General features: G+C 45.2%; 1 protein-coding gene across 1 annotated transcript; it reads left to right on the forward strand.

Annotated features, from left to right (window-relative positions):
- Positions 1-330: 330 nt before the first annotated feature.
- sap130a (Sin3A-associated protein a) lies at positions 331-11,675 on the forward strand. Its single transcript, XM_070832500.1, has 21 exons — positions 331-405; positions 1,082-1,210; positions 1,306-1,571; positions 3,080-3,247; positions 3,733-3,859; positions 3,985-4,100; positions 4,191-4,315; positions 4,767-4,914; positions 5,010-5,100; positions 5,214-5,318; positions 5,444-5,582; positions 6,351-6,466; positions 6,622-6,915; positions 7,003-7,174; positions 7,536-7,634; positions 7,730-8,091; positions 8,196-8,441; positions 8,519-8,644; positions 8,755-8,858; positions 9,270-9,383; positions 10,217-11,675. The coding sequence occupies exons 2-21, from the start codon at positions 1,099-1,101 to the stop codon at positions 10,373-10,375; spliced, it is 3,189 nt and encodes a 1,062-aa protein (XP_070688601.1). The 5' UTR covers positions 331-405; positions 1,082-1,098; the 3' UTR covers positions 10,376-11,675.
- Positions 11,676-12,575: the final 900 nt, after the last annotated feature.

Here is a 12,575-nt window from a genome sequence, read left to right on the forward strand (position 1 = left end):
AATCGAGTATGTTTTTCACGTTTATTTCCTCGAAGCACTGCTGCTTCTATTCTCTAATAAAGGGATCCGAGAACCTACTGCACCACTAACCAATGGTAACCTATGTAGGATGACATTTTGTACAGCAACATTCTTCGTAGCTAGCTAGCAGTGCTAGCAGATTAGCTCCAGTGCTAACTCGGCTGCCTCCGCCGACCACGTGACTCTGGTGTTGCAGTTCGCAGCGCTCCTTCGATAGTCAAAACATTTCTGCGCTCTGATTGGTCAGCGACTTGGTTGTCTCTTCTCTGATTGGTGGGAGGAAACAGGGAGGCCCGGTTCTTCCTGAGCGTTCTTCCGGCTTACATGTTGGAAAAAAGAAAAGACGAATGGAAAAATTGTAATCTACAAAACGACCATTGCCTAGTAAGTCCGCCACACGGTAACACACACGCACAGTTAGACTCGTGTTTGTTTGTTGAGCCCTACAAAGTTTACACCGTTTTGCTCTGAGGAGAGTTCAGGATTTTGCATGAAAGGCAAGCGGCACAGGGTTAGCGACTCTAACGTTAGCCTGCTGCTAGCTAAGATAGCTGGCTAACAAGGTAGCTTTTTAGTTTTAAGGGTAGCGAACAGAAAGCAGCGACCACAGTGAGCATTAACCGACTGGGCAGTGATCGCGTCTGGTCACTTTGGTGAAGGAAACCCAAAAGTCGGACTTGCACTCGCACGTACACTTGATATTTGATGAGCATCGGGACAGTTGTTGTCGAGCAGTTTTGTCAGATGTTCATTGCCCATATAACGTTTACCAAAAGTCCACACACTATAGTTTGTTTTTACAGTAAAATCGGACGTTATGCACTCATATTAACATCAGCTGGTCAACGTTTGCTATCTGCTAACCACAACAGTCTCCGTTAGCCCGGTTCCGTCCCTGTGCCGCCTGCTCACCGATAAACTGGTCGCCTTTTATTGTTGCAGTCATCGTAACGTGACATGTTCAGTATCAAGAATACAAGTGTTAACTGGCTTTAAACCGTAACGATATCTGTAGTATGCCTGGCACGGGAACTAACGGGCTGTCTTGACTCTCTTACAGGTCACAAATAGTTAAAAATGAGCTCCCAGCAATTCCCCCGACACGGGCTGCCTGCCTCCAGCGGGGGAGCACCTCAGATCCCCGCCGCTGGAAACCTAGTGTCTGTCAATCAGCCGTCAAACCCACAAGGTGACTTGGTGTAAATCAAATGACTGGCAGGGGGCGTCAAATATGGCGGGGAAGACGCCTATGAGTAAATATTAAATCAGGTGATTTTTCCATAGGTGTTGGAGATGCGGACAGCAGCCGGGATGCTGACCACGGGCAGCAGGATCATCCACCTGCCGGGGGCGGTGGAACCCTGGCGTTCAGAGATGACAAGCAGGAGACCATGGTGGTCAGACCGTACCCACAAGTACAGACGCATGGCCAGCCCCAAGCTGCTCCCCAGACAGTGCCCATCCAGCCAGGCACCCCTGTGACCGTACCTGCCGCCTCTGTCCACCTCCCACAGGGCCAGCCTGCAGTCCTCACCGAGGGACAGATGAAGGTGACGATCACGTCTCTAAAACCTGTAGAAGCTTTGCGTGTGGATTGATAAATATGCCTTTAGTGTGAGATGATGTGCTACAGTCTAGTTACTCTGATCCTGAAAGCTCCGCTGGACTTGATGAGTAATTTTGAAATGGGGCAGATTTCTCTTCAAGTTTGTTTAATATCACAAGACTTGGTCTGTTTGGGTCTCTTTTATGTCAGCTGGTGCAAAACTAAAATCTGAGATCAGACTTGGTAGCAGCCAGTGGCAGATTAGCTCAAGATGAAGGACTGACCGGAAAAATTAGAAGAACTTCTCAGTTCTGTATTTCATCAAAAACTGGTGGTGTTTTAACGAATATTTTCTGAAAAAAATCATGCAGGAGTTTTTAAAGACATAATTGATGTGTTGAGGGCGAAGGGCTTTAATGTTATACTTGCATAATCAGGTAGAATAGGATTTTTAGTACAGATAATTTCCAAAGTGCCTAAACTGGAATGACTTTGATAGTTACATTTAATAACAATAACTGGTGTAGTTTACTGACAGCTCCATTAGGATAGTGACCAACTTCCTAAGCTTACAATAGAAATGTTCCACTGCAACATGATGTTTCATGTGGCCGATGGTTGGGCTCACTTAAAGGCTGACTCTGATATTTTTAAACATTTTTACATATTTAGTGTTTGAAATAACTGTTAGGTTCAAAAACTTTCAGAATTGATCGAGTAGATCACCTCAGTAGATCTGAGGTCTGCCTCTTTGGGGCAACCTCGCTCATCAGAGTGCATCCAATAAAAGTGCTTTGTTTTTATCACTTACCACTCATTTGTTATTCAAAGTGTCTGACAGCATTACTCAAGGATCCCCACAGAGAGAGACCCCCGTAGGATCCTTTTTGTTTAACCAGAAACAGCCATTTAATTGCTCTCTTCAAAGCCACCAGACTCCACTGACAAAAACAGTAATTTTACTTAGAACGCTTGTTAAACAAAAATGATCTTACAGGCCTATCTCTGTAGAGATCCTTCCATAATGTTGTCAGACACTTGGAAAGACAATCTGTGCCCGTTAGTGGGCGTACTTTGACGGGCGGCGTTGCCCCTGAGGATTACATTATAGCCGTTGTAGCTCACTGTCCGTGCCTGCTGGTTGAGGTGATCTGCTGGACCAATCCTAGAGATGGCTAATTCAAATAGCCAGTAATATATAAAGAATCAAATAGTAGTACAATTTTTTTTCACCTTGGTTTTCACTGGCTCTCAGTCGTACACCCGTCAGGAGCAGTAACTTGATGAGGGGCGTTGAAATGAAGCCAGGTCTTCATCGTTTTAATATGTTTTACTATTCGAGCATCTCTGAATAGTTCATGGTAATTATCAAACAGGATTTTTTCCTGAAATGCACATCCCTAACCAACACCAAAACATTTTGTACCTTCAGTCATGAACCAGTGTTACCTAGCATCATTTCTAGCATTGTTCTTATCAGCCTCGTATGTGTTTTGTTTTTCTTTATTTTAGGCTGTCCTGAAGTCTCCTATGCCAAGTCGTCTTATTGCCCCTGCACCAGCTTCCAACCAGGGTCATATCCCCATCCCCCCCAAGGTGCCTGGTCACATTACTGTCACCATAGAGAGCAGTATTGCTACAACCCCATCTATTCCTGTGGCAACTATCAGTGGTCAGCAGGTAAGTGCAGTGGTTGCTGGCTCCAAGTGTATCTTAAGTGTACTTAATACTGTTCAACACTTAATACTGTTCAACACTTAATACTGTTCAACACTTAATACTGTTTCTTATTTATAATGTGTATCTATTTTAATTCATTCTTATAATGTGTATTTGTATATAGTTTCCCTGTAGACTTTCATTGCTGCTTTTACTTTTATTCTGCACTTTTTGTTTTGATTTGTCTAGTTACTAAATTGATCCAGAGACACGCACAAGAATTCCTATGTACCTGTCTTACTCGTACAAAGCGAATGTATGTGTGTGTTGTGTGTGTATGTTACATAGTGTATTTGTAGGATTTTTAGCACAACAAACTTCGTTGCACTCCTTAGTGCAATGACAATAAAACTTTCTGATTCTGAAATGGCAATAAATTCTATTCTATTCTATTGTGTCTTTTTTGCTGATCACTGAGGACCTGGGCTGCTTTCATTGTGTTTCAGGGTCACTCCAGCAACTTGCATCACCTGATGCCAGCTAACATTCAGATCATCAGAGGCAGTGCTCCAGCACTGCAGATCGGGACCTCTGCGGTCCCCCCCCAGACCTTCTCCTCCCATTTACCCCGAGGTATGCATGTTCAAATAAGAACAGTATGCCAGGCTTGATGTTTGCTTGTCATTCAAACAGCAGACATTTTACCACTCATTTGTAGCAGTGCATTTCTTGAGATGAGTCTGTGTTGCACCCTGTAGGGGCTGCTGCAGCAGCTGTTATGTCCAGCTCCAAAACTGTCCTGCGGCCAGCCACCGGAGCGAGTGCGGGCCCCGGCCAGCCCACAGTGCAGCACATCATCCACCAGACCATTCAGGTGCCCTGATGTACTCCTGAAGAAGTGTAGATATGATGTTGGGCATTTAGTAACGCTGTGTGTAACGGTGTCATACCCCTCTGTCCACAGTCCCGCCCCGCTGTAACAACGTCTACAGCCGTGCTTCCGACTGTGGTGGCCCCCATTTCGGCAACTAGAACTCAGTCCCCGGTTATCAACCCAACAGTCACTCACTCTGCAGAGGTGGCTCATGGGTAAGTAGCAGTCCAGAGTGTATTGACTAAGCAGAGCTGCTGCATGTGTAAGTACTAGAAGTAATTAAAAGTCAGTCAGGGAGGTGTGATGACTGTATACATATTTTTTCAGGCCCAGAATGAAACAGATGGCAAAACAAATACTGTAAAAATATGTTGTCCCTGCTGTCATCCACACCTAAACTACATTGTCATAGTCTCCTCACAGTGACCCGTGGGAGAAAAGCAGAGCTGCTATGCGTAATCATGTTGTTTAACAAGCATCCAGTCTCCATAAAAGCCAGCACACAAGTGGCTGCCGTCCTTTTTGTCTTGTGACTCCTCAAAACAAAACAGCATTTACTCCCACAATGTGCTTTTGTGTAACATGGAGATGTTTTCTGCACTGACCATTCCCTCTGGACATTTATCAAACCTCGCCTGTGCCTGATGCAGTAATGTTTTCTTCCAGGCGCCCGGGGCTGACCATTCACCCCCCTCCTGCCACCGTCAGTATTCAGAGGCCTCAGACGTCCCGCGACACTGCCACGCGGATCACACTGCCATCTCACCCTGCAATAGGGGCTCAAAAGCCCCAGCCTCCGCACACCATGACACAGGTTACTGCTTCTTGTTGGCCTTCTGCAGCAGTAATCAAGAGTCGTTTTATATATCGACTGAAATAATTGCTTAATAATTGTTTTGTTGCCCACAGAAGCCGATCTTCAGTCCTGTGACACCAGTAGCTGCAGCGACTGTGGCACCAATTGTTGCCACGAACACTGTGCCATCAACCACCACAATAGGTATTACTTTTTATGTATCAATATCTACAAGCTAGTCACAAAACTATGTAATGAGTAAAAAGCTGAACTGTGAGTTATTATTGGTACACTAATCCTGTCTTCTTCATGTTCAGGCACAGTGCCACACACCCAAATGACCAATAGCACCATTGTCACCATGACAATGGCCTCACACTCCTCTCATGCTACAGCAGTGACCACCTCTGCCATCCCTGTTGGTAAGTTGGCCATTTTCTCTCTGCTTCATGAGCAGGAGGTCTTTTCTTAATTATTTAAATCAAAATCAGTTCATAGTGTGTTGTAGTCAGTCTTTCTCTTAACCATCCCGCGGTGTTGTTCACAGCTAAAGTGGTACCTCAGCCCATCGCCCACTCTTCATCCCGTGTGCAGCCCGACTACACCGGAGAGAGGGCCAACCTCATCCCTATCCCGGGCCACCGGTCGTCTCCCAACCCCGTCACCATGGAGGCAAGAAGTGACAGGTGAGCGCACAACGTTGGTGAATTGACTCATTGACACGGTTGTACCCTGAAAACAAACAACCAACCATTAAATGGGCCATTTTTTGGTCGTAAATAGACGTCTGATAGTCTGGTAGCTATGTTTGTGTTTCTTTTACTTGCCATGAACACTGTAGAGTTATGTTTCCGCTAAGAGCTCCGTCCTACTGCCTGCCTTTCCTCCTTTCACATTTGTTAGTCCCTCACAAATATAGCCTCTGTGGCAAAACAGAAACGGCTCAGTTGTACATGTACAGTACTGTGGTAATCCAGACTGACCTGGTTGTGGTGAGGTAAAAAAATTAACAATAATTAGCTGTTTGATGTGTTCATATGGTAAGTAACAGGACTAAGAGTGCAGCCGTGCCAGCGTCTCTGTGAGCCTGCACTGCATTTAGCACGAAGCATCACTGTGCACTGTGCATGCTAACATGCTCGCAGTGACAACACTAACACACTGATGATTACGTGTAGCAGTTGAGGATGCTAATTCAAAAGTTGACCTGATGATGGCACTAGCTGAAAGCTCAGGGTATTACCAAAATGATTATAATCCACCCAGTACAGTACAGATGTGAACAGTATAAAAAATAATAATGGTGAGACTCTTTGATTATTTGGAAATTCTCTTGTATTTGCATCCAATACTGAGGTAACAAAGACAAGGAATAAAAGTGTGTTAACCTCAGAAGTGCAGATACTTGATGATGAGTGTTGATTTACTGTAATATTGTATGTTTTCTTTTTAAGGCCTTCTGTGCCTGTGCAGTTCCAGTATTTCCTGCCAGCATACTCCTCGTCGTACCCTCTGACACACACCTACACCCCCATCAGTAGCTCTGTATCTACCATCCGCCAGTATCCTGGTAAGCCCCACTCACCAATGTTGTTATGCTGGCTACCGTAATGAGTGAGTGTATGGTTTGACATGCTCTTCTTTATTTGACTTGCTTTATAAAGCTTTGACTGCAACTTGATAGCACGATGATCTCATTTTAACTTTATTTTCCCTCTCAACAAGTCACTCCTCAAGCTCCGAGCTCAGCACTGCCCACCCAAGCCGGAGTAGGCGTGGCAACCACTGTCCATCTGAACCACATGCAGCTGATGACGGTGGATCGGATTGGTCTCCCATCTGCACAAATCAGCACCCAAGGAATCCAGCCAGCACCAATCTCTGCGCAGGGCATTCAGCCCGCACCGATCGGAGTGCAGGGCCTGCATGCGTCTGCACCAATCACCACACAAGGAATACCGCAGACACCAATAGTCACTCAGCAACAACCGCAACAAGCGCAGTCTGAAGGAAAACCTGGTAATCATGAAAGCTGTCCTGCCTCAGCCTTGATGAGAGCTTCACTGAGTGGTGCCCTCTTTGTAACGCTTGTTTTCTTCTTTTCAGGGGTTGTTTTGGCAGATGCCTTTGTACCTAACCCTATCAGCAGCACATTCAGCACCACCCAGCCAGTAGCCACCATGGTGCAGGCACACGCCCAGGGAGGAGTAGGAGGAGCTCCCACCCTGGTCTCCTCCCCGAGACCCAGCATCCTCCGCAAGAAGCCCGCTAATGAAAGGTGAGTTTAACCAGCAGGTGGGCCAGTGGGTCAGTTGTTTTCATGGGGCCTATCAAAATGCCACTGTGCCACTGCAATCTGGGTTAACACTGACCTAACTTTTTAACCAAAGCACAGCCCTAAAATTAGCCCCCAACTTGGAAACTGGGCCTAAGATTGTTATCTACATCTGTCTGTCTATATCACTGGATTTTTTTTAAGCTAGACTTTTCAGCTGCACATAATTACTTCATAGCAGGCTGTCAGCATTGATGTCTGCATTAGATTCTCCAAAATCAGTTTGATAGAAACCTGTGAAGTTCAGAAGGACAGCTTAACGTTTCCTTTTCTCAAACCAACTCTACCTGTCTTTGTGTTTCAGTTGTGTTCGGAAGAACCTGATCCCTGCCCAGCCCAGCGAAGCCAGTAGTGGCAGAATTGAGAGTGGCGTGAGAGGAGCAGGATCTCCCCGACCTGCAGGGTGAGCCTCAGTCACATCAATCAATTACTTCCATAATTGCATCCTATTATGTGTTGTGATATGAGTTTGTAACCTGACACTTTGATTCCTCTCAGTGTGAAACCCAAAGCTGAGGTGCACATGGCAGTCGCCCCACCCGTCATGGCTACAGTAGAAGCGCTACCGTCACAAGGCGGAGAGCAGCAGGCGGTGTCCTCAAACGTCCAGCACCTCGCCCAGGCCATCCCCACCATGCTGGCCACGCCAGGGCCCGTCCCCCCCTCCCAGCCCTCCACTGTCCTCTCTGCCCTGCCGGCAGCCATGGCTGTAACTCCTCCTGTTCCCGCTTCAATGGCCAACACCGTGGCCTCCCCCACTCAGCCCGCAGCCAGTAGCACTGCGGCCTGTGCTGCCAGCTCAACCTGCCCAGATTTAAAAATTAAGCAGGAGGTGGAGAGCATGGACACCTCCCAGCCAGGTCAGGAGCACGTCAGTCATCAGTGTACTTGGTCCATGTAAAATTATGGGAAATGAATGTAAGAAAACTGAAATATGCACAATGCGTTAATCTCCTCCCCTCAGACCCCAATGCGAACTTGTCATCGGGCCCAGCCCTCACCTCCCAGGCCTCCACCCTCAACACTCCTGCCACAGGAGACCTGATCCCTGGGGCCTCCCCGCGGAAGAAGCCTCGCAAGCAGCAGCATGTTATTTCTACAGAGGAGAGCGAGATGGTGGAGACCAACAGCACAGACGAGGAGAAGGCCCCAGGCCGGCCAATCACAGGCCGGGCTGAGAGGCGTGAATCTCCGCCAAGGGAATACGTTGGTACGTAACGTGATGTCGCTGTCACAGTGATGATAATGTGTCTTGTCACTTGATCAACACTTGTTTTTGTCTCCCAGATGAGGAAGGAGTGCGTTATGTACCAGTCAGGCCTCGACCGCCTGTTACTCTCCTGCGACACTACCGGAACCCCTGGAAAGCTGCCTACCACCACTTCCAGAGGTACAGCGACATCCGAGTCAAAGGTCAGTAGCTTCCAGCTCACAGGCAACAGTACCTGTGTTTTATGCAGCTAATGTGAATGAATGATCATGGCTTCTTCCTTCCTAACAACAATCCTTTGCTCCTCTCTCAGAGGAGAAGAAGGGCAGCTTACAGGACATGGCCAACCAGAGAGGAGTGGCATGCAGAGCGCAAGGCTGGAAGATTCACCTGTGTGCTGCACAGCTCAGGCAGTTGGTGAGTACTGGCCCCAGACCTGCAAAAATACGACTCTGTAGTGTTGTTTATCTCAGTGGTCTTTCAAAATGTTCAGTAATCTAGTGAACGGCTGAGACTGGTTTGTGGCTGAAAGTGACCGTCAGGTTGCAGATCAGCCCAGTTCGTCCTGCCTTGTCCTCATGTTGGAGAGAAAGTCACGGTGAACTCCTTGAAACAGTTTGACTGCTTTAGTGTAACATGACCACATCAACAGATGAAAACATGGTGACAGCGGACTTTTCTAACTGATGGAACACTACACTCTGTCCTGTTCATACTCACTGGTGTGTCCCTGATACTGTGCAGGCAGTACACAGGTGTTGTTGTGCATCTCTTCCTTTTTTCAATTGGATGTCTGTAAACACGACGTGTTTGTCACTTGATCCGCAGTCGAGTTTGGAGCATGATGTGTACAGCCGCCTCTCCACTCTTCAAGAGGGCCTGATTCCTAAAAAGAGAGCAGGAGCCGATGATGACCTTCACCGAATCAATGAGCTTATTCAGGTGAGGTCGTTACTGCAGACCTTAAAATATTCACGTATTTGCTCAGTTATCTGCAGTCTTTGCTCATCAAAGTTGCCATAAAGATTCGTTATTGGCTCAAATCCGTTTTTGAGATGTAAAATCATGTGCGCATACGTGAGAGCAGCAGTCAGTTGCTTTGCCGCCGCTTCCCTCCTTGTCATGTCATGTTTACGGTGGAAACAGCTGAGGCATAAAGACTTCCTGTCTGACAACACATTCAGAATATGATAATAAATGGATATATGGTATTCTCCAATGAGCAGACCTTCCACTGTGCCAAAACTGCAAAAACACTGCAACCAAACATCATGCATGACCTTTGAATTTGTTTTACAATAATTGACCTTGACAATTTGACAGTTAAGGCAAATGAAGTTTTACTGTAATTTACAGGATTTGGACTAAAAGCCTGCAACGTTTGGAAAATGCTTCATTTTAACTTTTATATTTTTGAGGTTAGGAACATTCCTGGATAGGAATGTATTTCTACAATCACACATTTAAGCCAAAAACCTTCCAATATTTAAAATGAAACAATCCTCTTGTCATATTTTGCTTGTGGTCTCCTGGCATCTCACACCTAATAATAATCATAGGAATATTAATGGAGGTTAATATGAACAGCTGGTGAAATAAACTTTAAACTTCTCAAAATCGCGTTTATAGTTACAGTTACGATGTGATGATAAAGGTGCTTCATTTTTACTCTCACTGTACGGTTTATTTTGTTGAGCTTTGATGAGCCTTAGGAGGCCTGTAAATGCATTCCAAAAGCTCTCAGCAGCTGAAGGTGTTGCCGCGTTTGTCCTCAGGGTAACATGCAGCGCTGTAAGCTGGTGATGGACCAGGTGACCGAGGCCAGAGACACCATGATGAAAGTGCTCGACCACAAGGAGAAAGTGCTGAAGCTGCTCAACAAGAACGGTGCCGTCAAGAAGTCCTCCAAACTGAAGCGCAAAGAACGGGCCTGAGCGGGGGACCGCCTCCTCTGTCGACGACCGCCGCCGCCCCCTCTCTCTGAAGGGGGGAGGAGGGGCTGCTCACAATTTGGTGCTATGATTTGCTGCATACAATCGCACGCACCCTCCCTATCTGCCTGAGAGCGGACAGAGAGAAGTGACGGGAGGGCTTCTAGGATCAGAAAAGCCCATCAGGAATCGGTTCTCATTCAAGACCCAACGCACATGTTGAGCGTGGAGCATTGTAGGTTGCATTAGAGTGGCCAAATGGACGGCCCTGTCACTGTTTCCCCCCTTTTTGTTCATTTTTGAGGACCCCAGAGACCATTTTTACTAACTTAATTTCTGCCTCCCCTTTTAAGACAATGTTTGAACTGGCACATTGTGTATCTTTGATATTTGGCAGTAAGTTCCTGTAAGTGATGAAAGTATTTTAGTTAAGGTGAGCGCCCCGAGAGTTATTGAAAGGGGCAAATCAAAATCAGTTAAAAGGAGTCCTGTAGTGAGCTGTGTGTATACAGACTAATCTCAATCGTGGTCTTCTCATTAATCTGTGCCTTCATTTTGTCGGTGTACGTCAATGGACAGGACATGTGAAAGCTGGTCCACTTGCTGTTGAAATATTCTTAAAATACCATATGAAGAAACGTGTCGCAGCTTCCCCTTTTTTTCTCCGACCATCCTGCACCTGGATTTATAGAGGTCTGATTTGTTTATTTAGTATGGGTAAAAAAAATTACCTATTATCGACCACAAATTTAGGTGTAATCTAAAAGATAATGGAATATTTACGTAGGTTGAGATTTAAAAGAATACTAGGAGAGAACTTAAATGTGGCAAATTGAATTGACTTCATATACAAAAAAAATGCTCTTAAAGGATAAATAGAGTCCTTAGATGATTATCTGAAAGTGAACATACGCTATATGCATAATGCCAAGTAAACTTTACAGTTAAACAGATATGAATCATCTACTTAATCCAAAGTAAATGGATGTCATGGTGGTAAAAACATTTTCATTTGGTTCTAGGAAGAGAAGAGTGCTTGAAAGAAAGGGAGCGAGTACCCTCGTGTGATTATACAGGTGGACTGAATTCATGTAAATCACTGTAAATGTGCTTTTGGTTTTTCCATTGACTTGGTTCTTTTCAAGTTTTGTACTCATTGAAACATTTTGTGCTGTGTGGCGCGTGCCGCTTCATCCTGCAGCGTGTAACAATAATGACATTACGGGATGAAGTGAGCCTGAAACATCCGGCTATTGTACATTGTTTTTGTCTGTGTAATTATAGTAAAGATACTTAAACAATACCAGATCCACTGTTAAGTCTGTATATCGCTATGCTTATTGTGTTTGTACTTTTTTTCAGTTTCGTTTCTTATTCTAATATGTTTTTTTTTTTTAAATTTTGTATATGATAAAAAAAATGATACCATATTCTGGTGCAAAGCAAACTGGATAAATAGACGGTGAGATTAGAAGATCACACACCTAGTATGGGTGGTATGAGCCGTCTTATACAGTAAGATCATGTTCCTCTTAATTATCTGCTGTTTATGACATAATTGCCTTAAAGTACAGCACAACACGTTGGCAGTGTTTGACCTGTGACGACACTGTTATGTCTGGTGTTTGCTATTCAACCTTTCAAAGAGGAAAATTAACATGTTTAAACCTTTCTGTGGTTTGTAAAAAGAGAACTTGAAATCCTGAAGTTGCCTCGGTTTTGATGTTAATTTTGTTTACCACATATTTAACCGACATGCTGTGTTTATATAGTAGACTGTAGTTAATGGTACCACTGTTGTCTCTGTGTGAAGCAACGTTCAGTGGCCAGACGTTCGTTTAAAAGGAAAGAACATGTATCATCGGTTATTCAACTAAACATTAGTTATTGTCAAAACAACCAGTGCCCTGTGATGGCACTGGGTAATATGCCTGGCACCTGATGGTTTGGTGACACTGGGTGGCTCTACCTTCCTAGGAGCAAAGTCAAAGTGCCATAAAGGGGGGGGTGCCTGCTCAGAAAAATCTCCGCTTCCTGCTTCACAGTTATTTAAGGAAAAGTTCCCTCAGCAGCAGCAGCAGCCTCCACCACAGACAAGTTCTCTCAGGTAAGAGTTGACACCAAACACTCATAAGGGTGTCTACAAATCTGTAATCACACTCTTATATCTTGTATCTTGGTGTTTCTGAAGAGGTAACTTGAA

This window comes from Pempheris klunzingeri, chromosome 6, assembly GCF_042242105.1.
Source record: "Pempheris klunzingeri isolate RE-2024b chromosome 6, fPemKlu1.hap1, whole genome shotgun sequence".
In the NCBI taxonomy this organism is placed as follows: Eukaryota; Metazoa; Chordata; class Actinopteri; order Acropomatiformes; family Pempheridae; genus Pempheris; species Pempheris klunzingeri.

Coding starts and splice junctions, on each gene's coding strand:
- sap130a (XM_070832500.1), top strand. CDS start 1,099: ATGAGCTCCCAGCAATTCCCCCGACACGGGCTGCCTGCCTCCAGCGGG. Junction 5,319..5,443: donor CACCTCTGCCATCCCTGTTG/GTAAGTTGGCCA, acceptor TGTTGTTCACAG/CTAAAGTGGTACCTCAGCCC. Junction 8,645..8,754: donor CAGCGACATCCGAGTCAAAG/GTCAGTAGCTTC, acceptor CTCCTCTCTCAG/AGGAGAAGAAGGGCAGCTTA.